This window comes from Temnothorax curvispinosus, unplaced genomic scaffold (assembly GCF_003070985.1).
Source record: "Temnothorax curvispinosus isolate PA1 unplaced genomic scaffold, ASM307098v1 QBEX01002901.1, whole genome shotgun sequence".
NCBI lineage: Eukaryota > Metazoa > Arthropoda > Insecta > Hymenoptera > Formicidae > Temnothorax > Temnothorax curvispinosus.
Window position 1 is genome coordinate 114,952 of NW_020212681.1, and position 21,581 is coordinate 136,532.

Consider the following 21,581-nt stretch of genomic DNA (forward strand, 5'->3'; position numbering starts at 1 on the left):
TAATGCATAACGTATTTCTATTTTTTATAATACTATCTAAAAATTATTAAATATCTTAAAATTATATTGTTAATTTTACACAAAAATTTTCAAACATTTTACGTATTTTTATAATTTTGTAAGTAATTGGATTTGTTGTTTTAAAGAGATGTTTATTATGTCCGATAATACAATATTTTGTATTCACATTTTATTGCAAAATATCTTAGATAGAATATAACTTTATTACATACTATCTTATTTCATGACTATCATTTAAATATGCAAAAATCTCGAAAATTTCGAGCTGCTGTGGCAGATACTTCTCGTAACAACTGAAGATACGGAAGGTATATTATCAGCATAAGATAGAACAGACTTGGAACAACATCGGCGATCACGAAAATTACGTTATATCATTTATGGATAAGCAATTAATTTCAAATCAAGTTAACATTAACAGATTGACGTGTGAATAAAGCTTTTTATACCGATAGAATCATACAAACTTATTATTTATTACATATTTATTACCTTATTATATGTTCAAACCCAGTGAAACTTAATAAAACAAGAATATCAGTTTTATTCATATAAACATGAAATAACATTATGTCATGACATTTGTTACTGTTTGCTGACTGAATAAATCAGATTGTACGGCATTAAGAAACATGGGGACACTATGCTGTCTTTGCAAGTATTGCTCGATCAAACTTCCCAGATTCGCAGAAAATTCGGTCTCCAACATATCTACACCCTCTTCACCTACGTGGAAAAATAGGAAATCATCTGGTGACTCTGCGTATTGACTCGATAGCTTGTAACAGCCTTCTTTGGTTCGGTCTACTCTCCAACCAAACAGCTGGTAGCACGCCTGGCGGTACTCCTGCGAGGATGCCTTGAAAGCCTCCTTCAAACGCGCTATCTTTATTTCATGCGTTTGCTTCAGCTCCGCGATTTCTATATTAAACGAAAATACGGATATATCGCTTTACATAAAGAGTACAGAAAATAAGAATATATTTTATAAATAAAATAAGAATATATATTTATCCACCTTGCATCTGCAACGATGAAACGGTCGCGCCATAATTTCCCGACGCCACCTTGGCACGAAGCTCCTCCACTTCTCGTAACAGAGCCGCTTGTTTTTCCTCGGCTTGCTTCTCCGCTACCGCTGCGGGATTCATCGTGAAGTGCAAAACTCGGGCGTTGCAGTTGAAGTCGCCCTTCAACGCGCGATGTTCAAGCTCGCCTCTCAATTGCTCAATCTCTGCCCTCAATTTATTGCATTCATTCTTCTGAGTGCCGGTTTCAACCGCTTGAAGATCTGCCTCCAATTTGCTGACTAAGTCCCTAAGAAAATTTTAAATATTTTATTTTTTACGAAATAATTTAATTTACTGAAAATTTGCAATATAATGTATGTTAGTATGTGAGAGTATACCTATATCCGTCTATAACGCGCTCCAAAGCCGGTATTCTTTCAATCATCGCATTGTTGCCGTCCACCGTTATCTCCTTCTCGTATAAATCTAATTGCTGCCTGTAACTATCCCTCTCTCTGGTAACAAGGATCATCTTCTTCTGGAGTCTGTTCACGAGCTTGCTCAGTTTCTCTTTCGACAACGTCACATCAGCAGCCAGCTTCTTTGCATCCTCGTAGCTCTTGGACAGGTTCTGCGATTCTCGCAGAACTGCGTCCAATTTTGATCTGAGCTGGCCCTCCTCCGCTCTTAGGTCCACCTCAGCTTGCTGAAGTCTGTTCAGCTCTCGCTTCATTGCCGCCGGTCCGCCAGTAATGCCAATCATTTCATACTCCTGTAAGCGAAGCGCAAGCTCAGATCGCTTTGCCTCTAACACTGCCACTTGGTACTCGACTTTTTCAGTATGCTCTAGCCTGCAAATACATGAGTTATTAACTAGCCACAACGTTTTAAGTCAAACGCGTCGGAAGTACCTTTTCGTCATGTTGGCCATTTGTTCTTCTAAAAGTAATTTCTCCTTAACCGACTCCTTTAGCACTAAAATTGTCTTTTTCGCCGCATTCAATTCTTTCTCGAGGTCGTTCGCTCTCGCGGCTCTTCCTGCCATTAGCTTACCCTCTTCCCACAGAGCTCTCTCCGACTCGAGCTTTTCTACCTTCATTTTCATATTCTGTAGTTCCACGTTCTGCAATTCATAGTCCTGTTGCACCTTATGATAGTCCTTCACCCTCTCCTCCAGCATTGCTGCTCTAGCTTCTGCAGTTTCCAGTTTCATTTGCAATTCACTTGACTCGTTGATATCCTTAGGAGGAGGTGACTTTTCGTTCACAGAAGCACTTCTTAAATCCTCGGATAATTTTGCATTTTCGTTTAATAACGATGCTATTTTCCTTTCTAAATTGTTTCTTACCTAATTAAATGCAGAGCGCCACAAGATTAACTTTTAATGGAGATACGTCACAGAACGTATGTAATTAATTAGTATAAAAAATAATTACTTGGGACCACTCTTTCTCCACAGTATCATGTGTCTCTTTCACATCCTGGATTGTCCGGCGTGCAACATCAAGTCGGACTTCCAGCTGTTGAATAGTTTGCTTATCCTGCTCCGCCTGAATTTGCAAGAGACCTTTCTCCTTCTCGAAGATTTCTTCCATCTGTCTGCGTATATTGTGTAGCTGTTGCACAGCTGCCTCTTGATGCGTCAGCCTGTTCTTTAATGATATAACCTGCACAAAAATATATCTTTCAAAATCCCTTTTTTTTTCCAGATTTACTTGAATCTCAATATTTATTATATCCTTCTTACCTCTCCTTTCATACGTCGCCATTCCCAAGGACTACCCGGAACAGAGTCGGATTGAGTCTTATTGCTTATAGATGTATCGGATTCATCTATTCTTGGCCGTTTGGGTGAGGTAATACCGTCGTCTGAACTATCATTGAATTTCGATATGTAACCAGTTCCCGAGTAGCGCACTGGTACTCCGGCACTTCTACGGTAAGATTCAGCTCCAGAACGTAAATCTTTTATCATATTAATGATACTCGTTGGATCCTGATCACTCATCTGCACAAAATTACATTGATTTGTTTATACAACATTATTACTTTAATAATTGCAACATTAAATACAGCATATGTAAAAATATAAGTATACAATTTGTTTTTACCTTTCAGTAGTTAGTTTCTAATTATTTTATTCACTCGTCTCTTCGGTTTTCCTTACATTTATCTTCTCCTTTCCTGTTATAATTCTTACAGGAAACGAAATGCAACAACTGGACAACGCCGGGCGGCATTAACAACACTGGACAACATATGATCACATATGATTATCGACGAGACAGAAGCGAAACAAGCAACCCAAACGTTGCTGAATGGGAAACGGCAATGGAGTTGCGACCAATCAACAATCACCGCGGTCACGTGATGCCGCAATCATCAAAAGTCCCTAGTCGTCATTTAGGAATCCCCTAGTGTCAGGAATCCTTAGGAATTCACCCGCGTGATCGCAGCCAAAGTGCACCGTGCACGCCGTCGCGGATTCGGTATGCACGTCTTCCTGCCCTCCTCGTAGGCTAGTTTGAGTCAGCCGAGGAAGCAAGTGGTACGTCGTTGGGTGAAAGCAACTCCGAGGATGTCCAAGAAGCAGGACAAGGTGGACAACGGCATCGTCGCCGTGAAGAGCAAAGTGGGTGTCACACGTCGCGCCGTCGATCGTGGATATAACACGACACGGGGAGCGACCGTTTTTTTCTTCCCTCCCCCCCGCACAGGATTGCGCATTATTTAAATTGTTTTGCAGTTCGACGCCGACATCATCAGATTCTCCATGAATCGTAACGAGCCGATGAGCTATGAGGACTTTGGGAAGCTGTTGGCGCAACGGCACGACTTGGGGGCGGACTTTAGCTTTTCAATCTGGTACACGGATACAGACGGTGATCCACTTCCCATCAATAATGATAACAATCTGGCTAGGGCTCTAGCGAACGCCAAGTGCCTGCTCCGAATTTTCATACACAGGAAGGGTGAGATTCCTCGCGTCGTGTCGTACTCCTGACTCTGTACGGAATATATATTTTGTACATTTTAATTTTATTGTTGTGACGGTAGGCGACGGGGCGTGGGATAATGGATACGGTACTATAAAGCCGAAAAATTTGATATCCAGTATCTTGGGTGGCACACCAGGAAAGCCAAAATCTATAGTTATTTCAAATCCACATGATTTTAGACAGGTAAGTTTGTGCTTCGTTGCTCGTTTTTCATTGCGTGGTCTTTATCGGCCGATTCATCATTTATTTATACTTGCTGTCAGGTATCCGCAATTATTGATGTCGACATACTGCCAGAGACCTGCCGACGTGTGCGGCTATTGAAACACGGGTCCGATAAGCCCTTAGGATTTTATATCAAAGATGGTGAAAGCTTTCGCATACTGCCACCGTCCGCTGGTGGAGGAATCGAGAAAGTTCCAGGTGTGTTTATCAGCAGGTTGGTACCGGGTGGCTTAGCGGAGAGCACGGGACTTCTAGCTGTGAATGATGAGGTCCTGGAAGTGAACGGTATAGAAGTTGCGGGCAAAACGCTTGATCAGGTAAGTGATAGCTTTACAAAAATGATTTATCGAGTCACACTGTAATGTCCAATGTAGATTAACTTTAATCTTGATTGAGATAAACTTACTTTTTATCTTTTTCTAGTTCTAAGAAAAGGATAAAAAGTAAGTGAAACCGTGATTAGAGTTAATCTAAAATAGGAGCAGTGGACATAAATTACCAAATATTGATATGAGAATCACAGTTGTGAAAACAGAATTATAAAATAACATTTATTTACTTGATTCCAGTAATATATATTTTCATTAAATACATATAATGTATTTAATTGTATCAGATTATATTCTTTTAATAGAAGATAACAATTTTAATAATAAGAAATAAATGACTTCCTTTGCAATAACAAAGAATTATTCTGTATAAATTATCCTATATAGAGTATCTGCATGCAGTAAAATACTCACTCTTTTTCTTCTTTCTGTCTTTTTTAATGCTTATTCGTTCACGGGACAGGTGACAGATATGATGATCGCGAATTCCTCCAATCTCATCATAACTGTCAAGCCGGCGAATCAGAGAGCAGCGTTGACAGCACCTCGCCGTGGCTCGTTCTCACGTAACAGCCAGTTGTCATCAGGAAGTCGTCAGTCGACGCAGAGCGCTGGTAGTGACGAAGAAGCGGACGAGATCGTCGATCTTACAGGCATGACGATGCAAGATGACGCCTCGGCGTCGTCTACTCAGCACCACCACTACCACCACCACCATCATCATCACCAAAATTATGATCAGGGTGTACTGCACTTGTAGGGTGCACGTGTCTTATATTTACAAACTTTAGAATAGCAATGGACTTGTAAAGTATCGAGATACAAGCATAGGAAAACGATAAAAATGATTACGAAAGAAGGAAAGACTGCATAGTATTATGAATTGTATGTGACTGATACTCTTTGAGATGATACTTCGCGAATTCCAGGGTTAAGAGAAATACTTGTATCTCGATACTCTGTTGTCCATTGCTCTGGGGCGTCGTGTATTAGACTATAAGTATTATCGCGAAAAAAAATATCGATATATAAATTTTGCTGCCCGACAAATAACGTTCCAAAAGCAAAAAAGTGGCCTTATATGATATATCATTCCAGCTACTTTAGAATGATAGAAAAGAAAAGAAGTGTTCCCTTATAAGCAGTCACACGCCTATTCGTGTATCTACTTCGTCCACTCCACCGCATGTTTAGACTGTTGAAGTTTTCGAATTTTAATTTCATTTTTATCTATGTTATCTGTTATCCAATTGCGGACTAAGGATTGAAGGGTAATACTTTTTTAGAACGGTAAGTATCGATGGAAACGTCGGGAATAACGAATTGTATTTTCACGTGTGTAAAATATTGTTCTTTGCCGTGCCTTCATCGAAGTGGAATTAATATTTGTTTAGGAAACGATATTACATTCCAATTATACTTACATCATTGAAAAGAAGGAAGGAGGAAGGAGCGAGATAACGTTTCTAAGATATCTATACTGCCTTCGTAGTTACACGAGTCCATTTTATATACGCTCAAGCCCACTTTTTCTACTTAATTCGAAAAGACATGTACATATATAAATATATACAAAGATATATATATTTATAATATTCTAGATATTTTTCTATTGAGTGTATTTTTTTCGTAATATCGCAAATCTATCACTTGGACTTCCGCAATAAGCGCGCTGTTTTTTAACGGGCCATATCGTTCCATTGCCAAATTATTAATCGCATTAAATGCGCATCAATTCCGCGATCGCTAAGATGTACACTTTATATATTTCTTTCTAACTCTGATGCTTTCATCTTAGGCCGAATGTCCATGCGTCATAGATCATGTATAATATCTAAAAAGGAATATCTTTTTGAAAAAGATGTTTGTGGTATGCAAATCGAAAAGGATAAGAGAGAGAAAGAGTGTGTGTGTGTGTATGTGTGTGTACTTGAATGAGAGGATGAATTTAAAGGATTAGTATTAATGTAAGATGATCATTGTAAGTTTAATCTGTACGTATTTTATTGCTCGAAGCGAGGAATCACTTTTGTACTTAACCAAATAGAGTACGGACTAGATACGTTTGCAAAAAGTACTTACTCGTCTGTACTGAATGCTTTATCGAGCCGTAGTTGTTACTTGGGGAGATATCAGTGCTAAATTAGCATTCGTGAGACGAAAAATTAGATATATTTTTAACGCGGTACGTCGCATTGTGTACTCCTTAGTACGGATAAGAGATCGTTGATAAATTATAAGGACGAAAATACTTATTATAAACGCTGTAATTCTTTTTAACGGCAGCTTATGAAATAAAGATATTTTATTGTATTTTCTAAGCCACAACATTATTTAGCCATTGAATCCCGCATAAAGCGTCCGTCGGAATTGCGCCCAGTATCGATGTCACCTTCTCTATCGCGGTTACTATGGTGTGTAAATAAAATATGGTAGAGCGCCAAACCACAAAATCTGCAACTTGGCGTGGGACATGGTGTTCGCAAAAATTGGACGCTTTACAGTCGTTTATTAAAGTTGAGGGAACGGCCGGTAAAATTTTGTAAATATTGGATCGTGAGAGTGTTTCTCAAAGCGTCAGGGAGAGATGTCTTACGCCGAGCATGGACCCCGCATTTTTTTGACGGGTAGACCAAGCAGCGGTGTACCTTTGACTTACGGGGATTACATCCTGCCGCAGAAGAGATCGGAGGGTCGCTTGAAGCTGTACAACTCGTGTACAGATATTCGTGCTTGGAGCCCGAATGTCTTGGAGAGCACGCGCTACTTCCGCGAGCTTAACGAGCATGACAGACCCACGGTTCGTTTCCCACGCGAATATATTTTTTCCCTCAAGGGATGTGTGTGCCTTAAGCCTCCGAGTCGCTGCTTATTCCGAAAAAGGATTTATATTTCATTTGTATACGTAGCTGTGTAAACGAATTCAGAAATTTTTCAACGAGCGATTTTGAAATCTGGACCGTTATTGGCGGTGGGAAAATGTCGGTTATCTCGATTCTCTTTGTGTGCAGCCTGGGAAACTGATACCATTCAACGTGATAATGGAAAACATGATAGCACTTACGACTCAGGCTCAGCGTGAGCTTCGCGTCGCGCGGCGAGAACTGCGGGGATACAGATCCTTGAATCTCACCCCGGAGCAACGGGATCACCTGGAGAAAGATTTCGTGAGCTTCCGCGAGCGCATTAAACCGACTTCAGTCGCAATGATAATAGTCTTATCCTCCATTTTGCAGGACAGAGCTACTGGCGGGACCGATAAGGCGGAAGAAATGAGAATTGAATATGTGATGAGACCGCTCGCTCAGGAGGGACTTAGATTATTCAACGCAAACAGGATTGCATCCTCGCGGCATTTGGACGCTTATATGTCGATATACTTTCGTCCTGACAGATTTCGATACGTCGGAGACGGCCGTCCGCTACTAACTAATACGCGCGTCTCGAGACATCATCTGAACACACATCCATTATCGGAAAATAATACTTATCTGGTGTCGCGCGTAACGTCCTGCGATATACTGACCGAGGTGAAAGCCACGCGAGGTAAAAGCTGCAAGATACAAAATTATTCTTTAAGAGCGTATCCGACCAGACAGCCAAGTCTGTCGAAAGCAGATCTTGCGAAGTACAAATTTTGTCAGCAGAAAGACTACAGATTTGATTGAATGCCGACAGAAGTATAGATAACAGAGACTGCTAACATAATTAGATAGCAAATTGTCAGCAGAAATCGAACAGATCCTGCAGTAACTATCCTGCGCGATTTCTGCTGCCAATCTGCTATCTAATTATGTTAACACAGACTCTGCTGGCGGAACATAAGCAGTTGAAATCTGTTATCAATCTGTCGACATACTGATGCTGTCATTTTATTGTACTTACTGAGCGTTTATTTTAAATATTTATCAGAAATCAGAAGGCGCGAGGTCAGTTTTGTTTATCAATAGAATTCTCTTTGAGCAATCTCAAAAGCACGCTGAAACAATCCGTTGCAAGCAGAGCGATAAATTTTGCAGAGCGCAGCGAGCAAGCGAGCGTCTGCATCGAGTATGTTGACGCGTCTTCCCAAGCGGCGCAAGACGTTCGCGAGATCGGTGTGCAAACGGAGGAATGTAAGGACGACGACGCTTACGACAGGCAGTCCAACGTCGATTCGCCCTCCAGTCAGTATTACGAGACTACCGAAAGCGTGTCTACGTCCGAAAGCGAGTTAGGGATAAACTCGGATCCCGAGGTCTGCGAGAGAAGTCACAAGGGAGTGATCATCCAAAAGGATTCGGAAATTATCGTTCTGAAGAACGAGCTTGGTGTACGAAACTGGCCCGATTTGATTGAAACGATCGAGTTTCTATACAACTATGCACGGTGAACTTTATCCACGTTCGCTTTTCAGATGAAAGAAGACGAGCTGGAAGAGCTGCGGGAACTCAACAGGCATTTGAAAACATTGTTAAAAGAGAAGGACGAAGATTCAAACATTCTGAGGCGTAACGTTAATGTAAAAATCGGTACTTAAGTACTCCCGACTGCCTCAATTAAAAATTTGTGTAATTATTTGACTCTCGCGTCCTTAGACCCTGCAAGAAAAGTTGAAAATAGTGAGCGTCAGACGCGACTGCGAGACGGAAGATCTAAGTGCAAAAGTAACAGTATCGAAAGATTTTATACGAATTGCATATCTCTTTCTCAACTGGGGTCTTTATCCGTCCTTATTGTCCCTCCCGTAGGTTTCTTCTTTCGAGTGTTTGGTGAATCAGTTGAAAGCGGAGCTAGCTAGAAAATGTCAAGTTTGTTATTTCCAATCACAGGAAATCCAGAAACTTAGGACGGAAGCTAAAGAGGCAGAATTACTTTCCATGGAAAATGAGTCGCTCACGGTTCGTATGCGCGAGATAAGCAAATGCCGCGCCAAAATGTATATAATCGCTTCGCGAAACTCGCAAAAGCTTGAGTTCGGGTTTAATGAATTAATATGTATAAATATGTGATAAATTAGCGGAAGGTGAGGGAGATGGAGCATTTATCGAGGGAGGCGGAGAGCTGCGGTATCGCTTTGGAGCAGATGAAAAATGTCTGGCGAGAACGTGATACGCTTCAAAAGCAATATCACGAGCAAAGTTGCGCGCTGGCGGACAGGGAAGATGAAATAAAACGACTATTGACGTTGATAAAGCAAATGTCTGTTACGTCTGACACTCGTGAGGTGTGCGTCATTTGGCTACATGCGTCACATCGCAATCCATTAATTTTAACGTCGATTCAATTAATAATAGGAAATAAATTATTCGGGAATGGTCGGTGCGCGACGTTACATTGTTCTAATTTATAATTAAGGGTAGAACGGCGTGAACATAATTAAAGGGATTTTACGCAATTGCAGATTTACCGATTATTGCGAAGATATGCCGTCACAGAGAATTACAGCTTTGAATAATAAGAAAGAAAATTTTAGGGACGTAGAGATAACTTTTTAATCTAATACTTTCTTCATTTCTGTAAAGTAACAGTAAACAAAGAAATTAGATGGTCGTAAAAGTGATTAACGTTAATGAATTCGGTTACCGCCTGCCTACATGTCGTAAACCTAAATCTTAAATTAGCCTTGCAGAAAAATGCATAAGTATAATAGACACATAGTAATAGCAAGCGCGTTTAAACCTTGTATCACTATTATGTATGTCTTTTTTTCCTCGGAAAATCTTTTTTGTTTACATTTTATATCTCTTTCTGTTATTTGCTTATGTAGATTTCTCCCACTAATAATTTTCACGATCAGGTAGAGATGAATGATGTAGTGGCCGACTTGAGAAATGAGATTCAGGCAAAAAACGACAAGATCTCGCAGTGCGAGATGCAGCTAGTTTGCATGGAGCGGGAGGTCGGTAATCTGACTAACATGCTGAAAAGCAGTCTGAATAATTTCGACGAGACTAAGATAGCGTACGAGGGCGTTTGCGATTACACCAAGTGCGAGCACGACACTTGCTTAGACGTGCAGAGCGCGTTGTCCGCTTTAAAAGCGTTTATCGCCGAGTTGGAGGAGTGTAAACTAGAACGGCGTAATCGTCTGCGGGAAATAGATAACTTAAAGGCTTATGTGGCATGTTACAGCCAAGAGACCGTCAGCGAAATTACAAACACAGATTTTGATACCGGACACGGATCGATTCAGCCGGCTGCAGGTATATTTTGAAAACCCGGAAACCTTTTTCGCTGTCTTGCCTCAATTGTTGTTCCAACAATTCGACGTCGTATTCACGTCAAATCAATCCGCGTTATTACAGTTCGGATCAGTGATTCGTAAGAAATGGAGAATTACCTTTTATTTGTTATTTCTTCGTGATGTAGGTTGCTCCGTTGCAATACAACAATGCACGTCCCGAATTGATAAGATATCACGGGGAACTACCTGAAGATTAGCGCTTCAATCTTTTCTATTAAAAGTTTTATTAAAGTTTTATTAAATCTCAGATATTACCGATTTTTTTCAGTGTTTTATACCGCGCATGTTTAAACATTGCCTCATTTATGTATGATTTTTTAGAAAACTTTCTTTTTTAATTTTATATCTCTTTCTGGTTTATATTTATTTATGTAGAATTCTCCCGCTGATAATTTTATATCAAATTTTGTATTCCGCGTTAAATAAGTATAAATGATTTAAATAATGACGCTACAGCGCGCGTGGGAAATAATTTAAATCAATAGATAATCTGATACAGATTTAATTGTGTCAAATTTAATAATATTACAGAAGATGTTTCCACGCACACATCGAGTAACGGCGACTGTCATTCATCTAAAGAATTAGTCAGCGTTCAGATTCAATCAGACGATGTTGACACTACCACAACGTGTTCTGAAGAATCGGAAAAGATAGAATTGAACGAAGTAATCTCGTATAAAGATATCGATCGTGCCCTCGCAACGCACATCAAACGTTCCATTGACAAAATACATGAAATATCCGCGGTGCTTCAAGGTATTACGTCTATCTCAAGTATCCCGTGTAATTCCTTTAAAGCGACCGCGTGACGAGTATTACATAATTATTACATAATGAAAATGCATTAAGGTGCCGGCGATCATCACGTGCAAATTATCAAAGAGTTCACGAGGCAGCAGCAGGAGCTGCAGAAGAAGGACCTCGAGATTACGGAATTGAAGCAAAAAGTGGCGGAGCACATGTTGCGAAGGGGCGAGGGCGACTGCGCGATTCAGGAACAGTTGAGGAAAAAGATGTTGGAGAAGGAGAAGGTGTTGGAAGCTATAATAAGTAAAAGGGACTCGAAAATCAAGAGGCTGCACGAACACCTCGCCGAACTGGAGAGCGATATTTTTTCTTACCGCGCGGAGTGCGACGCGTTGAAAGTCGAGAACGCCGAGCTCATCGATGCGAGGAGCTTACTTTCGAAGGAGAATGACGCGCGAAGTGAAGAACTGAGAACACAGAGGCGGCAGATGCGCGAGTTAACTCAGCAGATAGACGACTTGAAGCGGACCGTCGACGTCTTAAAGGAAGAAGCGAATAATGCCGAGAACATGAAAAAGAAGTTAGTGTAATTTCGTTATTATTTTAATCTCCATTAATATTCAATCCATCATTCTTAAAATTCGACTCGTCGATTCAACAGATTGATCGATCTGCAGATGAAGAACAACGATCTTACGAATAAGCTTATACAGGCAAACGAGACTGTCACCAGGAACGCCGAGATCATAGCCGAGCTGGAATGTAAGGACGAGAAGAACCGGATCGCTCTGACTCACGAAAGTATTAAATACGACACGATGATAACGCAGAAGCACGGCGATGTCGTGAAGCTGCGAGACGAGAATCAATCGCTGCGCGATCAGTTAAGGGAGGCTGAGGTTGAACTCGCTCGCAGTAACGACACGATATTATCATTGAGGAGGGAAAGCGACAGTGCGGCCGCGATAAATGTCCTACGGGCAAGTCTGTCGGACTTGGACGTGGATAAGGAGAGGCTGTTGGCGCAAGTGGACTATCTGAAGAGCGAAATATCGAGTTACCGGAGTTCCACCGCGAGCGTCGAAAGCAGACTGCGAGCGTTGTCGCACGGAAATGAGACATTGGTGGCGGATATAGAGATTGTAAAAAGTACTAACGATCAATTGTTACATCCTTCCGAGGACACGAGGTCGTCTCTGAAGGATGCGCTGTACACGCTTCCCAAAAGAATTTACGAGACAATTCTGCGTCTTCGAACGGAAATTATGGAATATGATAAAGAGACAATGAACACATGTTATCCAAGTAAAGAAGCTCCCGAAGTGGAAGATGAGAGAGAAAAGCGACAGAAAAAATTATATGCTAATAAGGTACACGTAAACGAGCTTATTAAAAACAATATAAGAGGACAGGCCTGAGTATATACGTAGTATAAATTTCAAAAAGCTTATATTAAATTAAGATATATAGTAGAAATTTCAAAAAGCTTATTAAATTTCATTGCTCATTAAATTACAGAGTTTATTAAATTTTTTTCATCAAAATGTTTCGTTAAAATGACTATTAACGTCTCGGTATCAAATACAACTGCACTAATGCTTGCAATTTTCCTTCAGTCTTGTCAGCAAGATGAGGATATATTAGATCCTGCCGCTCAAGAAGTAGATTATAATTTTGAGAACGCCGCGCGCAAGTTAAAATTCCTCGAAGGCCAATATGAAGAAAAACTGCGAGAAATTAAGAACCTGATGGACGACGTAAAACTAAGAGATAGCGAAATAAAGAGCCTTCAGGAATGCATTACCTATTTGTTGCAGGAAAAAGACGATCTGCAAGCTAAAGTTAAAGTACGCACGCAAGTTTTCTTTCTCGTTCACAGCGTCATATTTTAAAAATACTTTTTCTTCCACCTGACAGTGCCAAACGGAGGAGTATCAGAACAAATTGACGTTACTGAAGAAAAAGTACGACAGCAGCTTGAACGCTTTTCGTAAAAGGCATAATGAAAACGTCGAAAGATTGCAAGCGAGATTCGAGGACATTATGAAAATCGAGAAGAGCTCGTTCGACGCGGACAGTTGGCTGCAGGTACGCGAAGGAATCGATTAATAGGTAACTTTTTTTTTGCGTCGGTTCGTTACGCGGTTATTCTTTCTAGTCGCTGAACTTGAAGGAGCTGTCGGAGCTGCATAATCGAATCAATATTTTGAGCTCCCACGCGGCCGAGAATACCGCCGATTCGAATACCGCACATATCGAAACCAGGAAGGATCACTACAGCTGTCGGGATAATACCCAGGAGCATAGGTTTTACAACAAATTCACTTTGCGTAAGCAGTACACGAGGGAGAATAGATTGTCTTTAAGCGGGAAAACGAGTGAAGAGAAGTTTTACTCCAAAATTCTCGATGCTGAAAATAATGAGAAGATGATAACGGAATTATACTCTCGCGATTTAAAGCTTAAACGGGAACACAGGTAATTTGTACTTTACGTACATTTACTAATCGTTAATTTTGAGACGAGCGCTTTGATCATATCTTCTCGCAATAACGACGATCATGCAGTTCCCTCGAGAATGAGAAGGAGCGTTCTGGAAATGCGGGATCGGCTGAATCTAGAACAGACAGAACTGTAAGTACGCAATAATTTAATCACGCTTATGTTGCTATTGCTACGCTAAAATACGTAGACACGCGATAATACGTTGCAGCTTGACTGGCAGAGGGAGAAATTCATCTATCGGTGTAGCATACATCACAAATTGAGCAACGCTCGCTGATATTCGTATTAATATAGCGGTATTTTGTAACGAAGAGATTTTCAGCGCGAAAAAAAGGGAGACGGAAAAGCGGAAGAGGCAAGATATTGTTACCTTTACGTATTGCCGTATTTAACAATCACGCGCGCATTAAGAGATTAACAATATATATTTTATACAAATATTAGAATATTATTTGTTACTAGCTCTATTTTCTTGGTATGCATACAACTTTTTTGACGTTCTTTTCACTTATACGCTGTTATTCTTTGTTTAATCGAAGTTGTACCCGTGTTATTTTATTTGTAAAAAAAAATATGTATTTAAAATGAACTTTGCAATAAATGCACAAATTACGTGAAAAGTGACTTTTCTGCGGAAATTTTTATAAATTGCCAATAACATATGAAGTAGAAACGCTGCTTACAAGAGACGTGTATACTTAAAGAAATCTCTCTGTACCTTATGAAAAGTTACATCCCGGGGGGAACGTAAAGCGAAAGAACTCCGCTACGTGCCTTTAAGCTTCCGTAATGGGAATCTGTGCGTACGACAGCACGTGTATATGTGTAATACGCCACAATATCCTAGTTACCTTCAAACATATACAGAAACTGACAGAAAACTGTTCTTTTGAACCTGAGAGAAACTTGGAGAGTCGAGGAATGAATATCTCTCTATATACGAACGTAATACAACGCGCGCGTGGTGAAACGTATGCGGACGACGGAGTTTCGCAGAAGGGCCAGAGGGCTGTAAATTGCGTCTGTTTCAGCGTGGGGTTTACCGCATCACTCCTGATGCACGAAGCGCGCCCGGTGCACCCTGCGCCGCCAGTTGCGCGTTACGATATTCCGATTGGCGCCCCGACAATAGTAAATCCGATTATAACCAAAGGAACGTATCTATAATTCCATTTCGCGGGGAACAATACGCGACTGAGTTTGCTCATTATTGTCATTGCGCCACTGTGTCCTCGTGCACCCGCGATTATTTCTTTTTCCGCGTAACGCCTACGTTTGGCGCAGCACCGAATTACGTTTGCCGCACGGATTGGCGCCTTTCTCTTATACCCGCGACTATAAGCAAAGATAGATTATGTATGCAGAACGATTTTAATAACTGAACTGGGTTATAACTTCTTTTTTAAATCAAAATAGAACAAAGAACAGAGGAAAATTAATGTTTAAAATCTATTATTTTTTTGTGATTATGTATTTTTAAGTTAAATAATACACCAATACATTTGCAAGATACAATTACACTTTTCTTAAAAATGGAAATACATATATATTTTTTTAGCATAAATCGATTTTTCTCATTATTTTGTATATAAAAATATGTAAGATAATCGCGGAAGGATTTTCTCATGGGGGTTTTAAAGGATAATGTGTATATTCGCAGAAATTTATTTCAGGAAATAACTTGAACGAACGAATTATTCTTTTAACAATTTATATTAAAATAACTAGTGATCAATTTGACAATGTTATGAAAAACATTTAGAAAATGTTTAAAATGTCATAGTACATAATAAAGTAATTTTATGATATAAAATGTATAATAATAACTGGTAAAACATTGACCTTCTGTATTGACCAAATTTACGTTATTTTTTTAATATGACATCAAATTAACATTATTTTGATTTTTCTGTTCTTTTTAAGTATACAGTATAGTTCTCGGAACAAGATTTGCAGCTTTGAAGCTCGATTTCTAAGAACGCGATTTCAAAGTAAATCTTTTTTTAATAGAGTCTAGAGACCGTAACTATTAATTACACGCAATTAAGAATTAAAGCATTCTCAGAAATCCAGGTTGAAAGATGCAAAACTTGCTTCGAGGACAAAATTCTACTTAATATTTAATTTTAAATAATCTTAAAATATTTTTAATTGATACTTCTCTCGGGAGACAGAAAGCTATGCACACTCTACTTTTTAATAGCTTCAGTTAAAATTCTTCTAATAAGAAAACTCCCTTCTTCGAAGAGATACTTTTTTTTCAAAAGAAACATAAATGCTTATTCAGCGACATAAATATATAATACATGCATAAAATATGTAAAGATTACGCCGTGGACTTTGGCGAATTAGTTTGAGTCACTAACGTAACTCTTGTCACTGAGAGACACATTATTAATTTCCAGGAGTGAGGCACGCACCCTCGTAAGTTCCTTTTGTAATATCTTTGCTTGTACACGCGTTCGCAACACCCGCGCTTCATTAATTTCAATACTAAAGTGTCCTCTCGTATTTAGCGGACGAATCGTGAACAAATTGTAAAGACAAAAGTCTTTGTTAATGAAAGCAAGACCGTAATATTTTATTTTACCCAAGAATGTCTCTTTGAAAGCGGGAAAGAGTGTGCATGCATAAATTAAAGGAATTATAGGGCATAACAAAATAGAGCTCTAATGGGTGGTAGAATATATACACGCACGCTAACGTAACATGCATTACATTTTGTAATTACATTTTGCTTACGTGGTGCATTTTTTACACCCTATTTTATTCATTTATGGCACTTCAAGGTGTTTCGACTATGTACTTGTTGCGCTTATCCATCAAGGTTCTTCTTCGGGACTAAAATAAGCACTTTTTGCTGTTAATGCTAATATATAACCCAACTTGGTCCGACCTGAATTGCATAGCTAACGGGGGTGTTTTCGATGTTGGATCCAAGGTGGCCTCTTGGCAAGAGCTAGGCGGCAGGCAGTCAGGCGAGCAGGCATAGATAGTTCCCTCTCTTTCTCTCTTTCTCTCTCTCTCTCTCTCTCTCTCTCTCTCTCTCTCTCTCCCTCCCTCTTTCGCCCCCTTCTATCTCTCTATCTCTCTCTTGCTCGCAAAAGGGCGAGAAGGTGAGGTGCCTACGGGCAAAAGGGTGAGTTTACGAGGCATACGAGCTTGCGCACTGGCGGGCCCATCCGGCGCAGCCTCCGGGATCCTTTCACGGGGCGGTGGACGCGCGCGTGTCCGCGATATATAGGCGGGGGACGGAGCTTGTCGGTCGGTCGGTCGCCCTCGCGCGTCAGGCACGTCGCAACCCCCAACACCGTAGCACGTCGCAGGTCGCCGGGCTTCCCGACCATGAGAAGAGGAGCGTCAGGTGCCGTCGCCGCCGGCCGTCATCACGGGACGTCGTCTCCGCCAGCGTCTATATCGCACGCGTCTACATCGCCGCCTTGGTCGTACCGGAAATAAAAAATCGGCGTCCGGGAACCCCCGTCGTCAACCCGTTGTTGTCAAGGACCGAAGCGAGAAAAACCGGGTGGCTGCACGCACCGACGGATCTCTTCCGGTGTGATCTCGTGGCCGCAAGAAAAACAAAGAAAAAAAGAGAGAAGGGAAGAGAGCGAGGGGGACAGAGGAGCCGTATTTCGGCAATTCTTCAGAGAGACGTACGAAGGAAGGGAGGAAAGGGAACGGGGGTGGTGATTACACGGCATGCGGTCTTGAGAGCACGCACGAACAGGTGGCGAGGCGGGATCCTCTCTCGGTGGAGGACTCGGTGCGGCTGGCGAAAAAGAGGGCGAACCGGGAAGAGTGGCGGTACGGCGCGTGCGACAAAATACGTGCAGGTACTGTGAAAGAGAACACGCACTTTGAAATTTTCTTTTATCTTCTGATCTTTCTTTTCTTCCCTTCCTCATTTCGTGTTCTTCTCCGCCAAGGGGGAGGATTTTGAAAGAACGCTTCCGCATAAGCTCTTCCGCCTTTCAAAAATTCACCTTTCGCAGATTCATCCAAATCTGCCTATTGTGTCAATTTTTTTTTTGTTTTATTTAGTACTTCTAAGTAGTTTTTTCGAGTTTCGTGCGCGTCCTCGGTCTTTTATAGCCTCTCTTGGTAGAAGTGACGATCTTTATTTAGATATCGATGGAAAGAGCTGCTATCACAGCTCATTAACATAAATGCAAACAGTGGGGAAGGGAGGAAAGCGGATTTAAATTATACGGGGATCCGAATTATATCCTTTCTCTCTTCTTTCACTGGCTCCGAGATTAAGGATAACGATTCGAAAAAACGAATGTAAACATATGATAATTTAAAATTTCTATTACGAATATTAGAAATTAATAAATGGAGCAATTGATTATGAGATTGGAAAATGCGCAGGGGTATTTTTAAAATGGGTATATATCTGGCGAGTGTTATAAAAAAAAATGGATCCGTATGGCTGAGTGTATTTATCGGAAAACTCCTAGAGCTACGCGCGGCTTACGAGCTTTAAATAAAAAGCTATCGTATAACTCAGCATATTTTCACTTGTAAACAGACTACATGCGAATCTCCTCCTACTTTCATCATTTTGTCGGCGTAAACGCGGCAGTATTTATAAACCGTAAGATAAACCGTACAATATCGATTAATTTCCATCGATTACGGAGTTGTTGCGCACAAAATTATTATATAGGGATAATACAGTCATTATATACATATATACAGACTATGAAATTAACAGTTACAAGCTATTTCCTTGTGAATTATTAAAGATAGCATAATCAACTTTAATATTTTAAGGTTTGCCGGGGCCATTCATGTATATGGACTACCATTATTAACTTTTTGTTTTTGAAGTACAAATATTATATATATATATATATATATATATATATATATATATCAATTCTTTTTATACAATTCTACAACAAATAATAAAGATTTCTTATATTATATTCTAATATAAAATATAAAATATTGAATAAAAGATTCACTTTGACCTTTGATCGATTTATGATTTTATTCTTTGCACATAAATACAATGCATCCGCAATGTGCAATTGTTTTTTTCCTTCGAATGCCGTTACGTCTGTTTTTGCGTCGATCGATTCTTCTCCTCATTCTACATACAAAGTAAGGTCATTAAAAAATGAATGCTTTTTACGGAATATATCACATTTTATATCAAAATATATCAGAATAAAATGTAAAATATCTCTTACGGAGAGAAAATATGCATTTTTGATGAACCCTAGTTTAATAGTGTTACATAAAAAGCCGAGAGAAGCCAATTTGTGTAAGAAAAGATAATTTTATTTTTAAAAAGACGAAGGATTTGCTTCCTTGCCGTTCTCTGACAGCGGTAGCTCATATATCACATGAAAGACGAATCCAGAAATACTAGAAAAGATTTTGTTGCCATCTTCAGTTTTCCGAGAATACAGTTTGTAATACTCTTACTTTCGTATCCTATATAAAACTTTTCATTAGAACGCATATAACATCTCTTGCCTAAGAATAAAATAATATTTTTCTTCTATTCAATATAACCGGATTGTAGAACATTAACGCGCTTCGGCAGCTCGATATCACGGAAACAGGATCAATACGTGATTCATGTATAAAAAAGCGTCAAAGTTGCACTCGCAATCAGCGGAAATCGGAAGTAATCGTAACGGCTATCATTGGAATCGCATTAACGTTAAAGCTATTAAGTACTCGAGAATATCGATTTTAATCGTAAACAGCAGCAAGATCTTATTTCCTCGGGTCCTTACGTATGCCGTCGTTTCAATTTCCTGCTTGTAGTGGCGGTTCACGCGCGCTCGCTCGTTTTTACGAGGATAAGAATGACGCGGAACAAATGATCCCGACGTACCATATAATAAACGAGTTAAGAGATCGGAAGCGATTTGTAATGTGATATTAGGATTTTTAATTAACGCCACCGCGGCGTGTACGGAAAATTAAGTTTTACTTTATACAGTTCCGATTCAGTCGCCATAAAATTATTGTGCTTCAGCGCATAGTTATATCACGCGGGATGCCAGTGCGCGAGTTAGTTATTCCGATGTTTATTCAGGGATACACGTATAATTTCGGTTATACATCGAATCGGCTTGATAACAATATTTATCCGTTACGAATTAATGATCCATCATCCATCTGATTCATACAAATTAACGTTATCGGCGCGGGCGGGTCCCTGTGATGAAACTCGATAATACTTCGTTACGCGGGGAACACATCAGCGTTAAATTGGACGTCAATATATGTTTCCGTAACGATAAACATATTAATAGATATTAATGGTATCTGTCAACAATATTTACCCTCTGGTGAATCGGACACGGTGGTAACACCGCCGCGCGGATTGTGAACTAACAATTTTATTGATATACGGATCCGCGCTCTCGTGTTGCGCGCGATTTATCGAGCGGATTCTTCTCTCCGCGTTTGTGCAGATGCAGCGGCACGGCTTCTGATGAATCTACGACGTCACCGAAAGCGAGATCGAGATACGTTTCTCGACGCTTTAACATCGAGGCATTATTTTCTTATTTCGAACACAAACAAGGTAATTTGGACAATCAATCACCGCTGTGAAGATTAAATGTGAGGAAACAACCTTCCCTGGTAACGACTTGCAATCATGCTCAGCCCCAAGATGCAAAAAACTGGTGAGTTCATCTCGTTTCTTATCTTTTTATTGTGTCTAAGATTAAAACAATTGTTTAATATAACCGAATGTGAGATTAACAAGGTCGTATGATAAATACAAGCTTATAAGGAAAATTTTATTAAATGCTTCGAATTAAAAATCATTATTGCACTGTTGGAAAATTTTTGTGTAAAATAATTAACATATACATGTGTAGATTTAACATATGCCTGCTATGTTAATTGAACTTTACAAATTTAAAATGTAAAATTATTAAAAAAATTATTAAAATAATTTTAAAAATAAGTTAAAGTAACACAATTTGAACGTATTTATCAAATGTGTTACAGAAAAAGAGTGTTGATTTTACTCTACAAAAATAAGAATAGAAATTTACAGAAAAAGAGTGATTTTATTTTACAATCTTAACTTCAACATAAAAGTTATGTTAATTGTACACATAATTAGCTTCAAATTACGATCAGAATTACATTTTCTTTTTGTTGAAATATTTTAACATATGTATCGGTGTTATCATTTAACACATCCATATTATGTTAAATTAACACAAAAATTTGAGTGGACCGAACGTGTTATTATAAAACAAAATTAAAAGTGTTATTAAAATAAAACATCAGGCAAAGAGACATTAATTATGGATTTATATATTTTCGTAAAACTCTTTGATTTCGTGATCAATATTGCATAACGTTTAATATATTCGAATATGCATTGCTGTTTAATGAAATTGAAATGTGACAAATGAATGCATTTCGTAAATTCGCATTCTAGGAATTTATTTAGCTGTTTCCAGGAGAGATGCGACAGGCATTAATCATCATTTATTTAATTGACAACTGTGAAGTGCATTTAATC

General features: G+C 39.5%; 4 protein-coding genes across 8 annotated transcripts in view; 3 read left to right on the plus strand and 1 right to left on the minus strand.

Moving 5' to 3' along the window:
• Positions 1 to 492: 492 nt before the first annotated feature.
• LOC112452040 (mitotic spindle assembly checkpoint protein MAD1) lies at positions 493 to 3,290 on the minus strand. 2 transcript variants are annotated; one of them, XM_025012045.1, is made up of 7 exons: positions 3,143 to 3,290; positions 2,779 to 3,039; positions 2,468 to 2,698; positions 1,943 to 2,379; positions 1,430 to 1,882; positions 1,040 to 1,338; positions 590 to 942 (listed from the first exon to the last, which is right to left on the minus strand). In XM_025012045.1, the coding sequence occupies exons 2-7, from the start codon at positions 3,037 to 3,039 to the stop codon at positions 590 to 592; spliced, it is 2,034 nt and encodes a 677-aa protein (XP_024867813.1). In that variant the 5' UTR covers positions 3,143 to 3,290. The 2 variants fall into 2 exon arrangements, with proteins under 2 accessions (XP_024867814.1, XP_024867813.1); XM_025012046.1 differs by lacking the exon at positions 3,143 to 3,290 and having other exon boundaries at positions 493 to 942.
• A 229-nt stretch (positions 3,291 to 3,519) lies between these two features.
• Positions 3,520 to 6,897, plus strand: LOC112452041 (partitioning defective 6 homolog gamma). Its single transcript, XM_025012047.1, has 5 exons — positions 3,520 to 3,663; positions 3,778 to 4,003; positions 4,089 to 4,213; positions 4,294 to 4,572; positions 5,048 to 6,897. The coding sequence occupies exons 1-5, from the start codon at positions 3,610 to 3,612 to the stop codon at positions 5,342 to 5,344; spliced, it is 981 nt and encodes a 326-aa protein (XP_024867815.1). The 5' UTR covers positions 3,520 to 3,609; the 3' UTR covers positions 5,345 to 6,897.
• A 274-nt stretch (positions 6,898 to 7,171) lies between these two features.
• LOC112452044 (myosin-11-like) lies at positions 7,172 to 14,342 on the plus strand. The gene is made up of 17 exons (XM_025012049.1): positions 7,172 to 7,384; positions 7,596 to 7,751; positions 7,821 to 8,130; positions 8,604 to 8,896; positions 8,981 to 9,085; positions 9,162 to 9,230; positions 9,315 to 9,464; positions 9,584 to 9,790; positions 10,364 to 10,769; positions 11,342 to 11,569; positions 11,663 to 12,140; positions 12,222 to 12,930; positions 13,177 to 13,407; positions 13,478 to 13,648; positions 13,719 to 14,038; positions 14,128 to 14,194; positions 14,274 to 14,342. The coding sequence occupies exons 1-17, from the start codon at positions 7,172 to 7,174 to the stop codon at positions 14,340 to 14,342; spliced, it is 4,182 nt and encodes a 1,393-aa protein (XP_024867817.1).
• Positions 14,343 to 17,326: 2,984 nt separating this feature from the next.
• LOC112452055 (ras-specific guanine nucleotide-releasing factor 1-like) overlaps positions 17,327 to 21,581 on the plus strand; it is a 54,717-nt gene continuing 50,462 nt past the window's right edge. For all 4 annotated transcript variants that reach the window (XM_025012068.1, XM_025012071.1, XM_025012070.1 and 1 more), the window contains exons 1-2: positions 17,327 to 17,901; positions 20,509 to 20,724. In XM_025012068.1, coding sequence (XP_024867836.1) covers positions 20,697 to 20,724 — 28 coding nt within the window. In that variant the 5' untranslated portion in view covers positions 17,327 to 17,901; positions 20,509 to 20,696. The remainder of the gene's footprint in view (positions 17,902 to 20,508; positions 20,725 to 21,581) is intronic.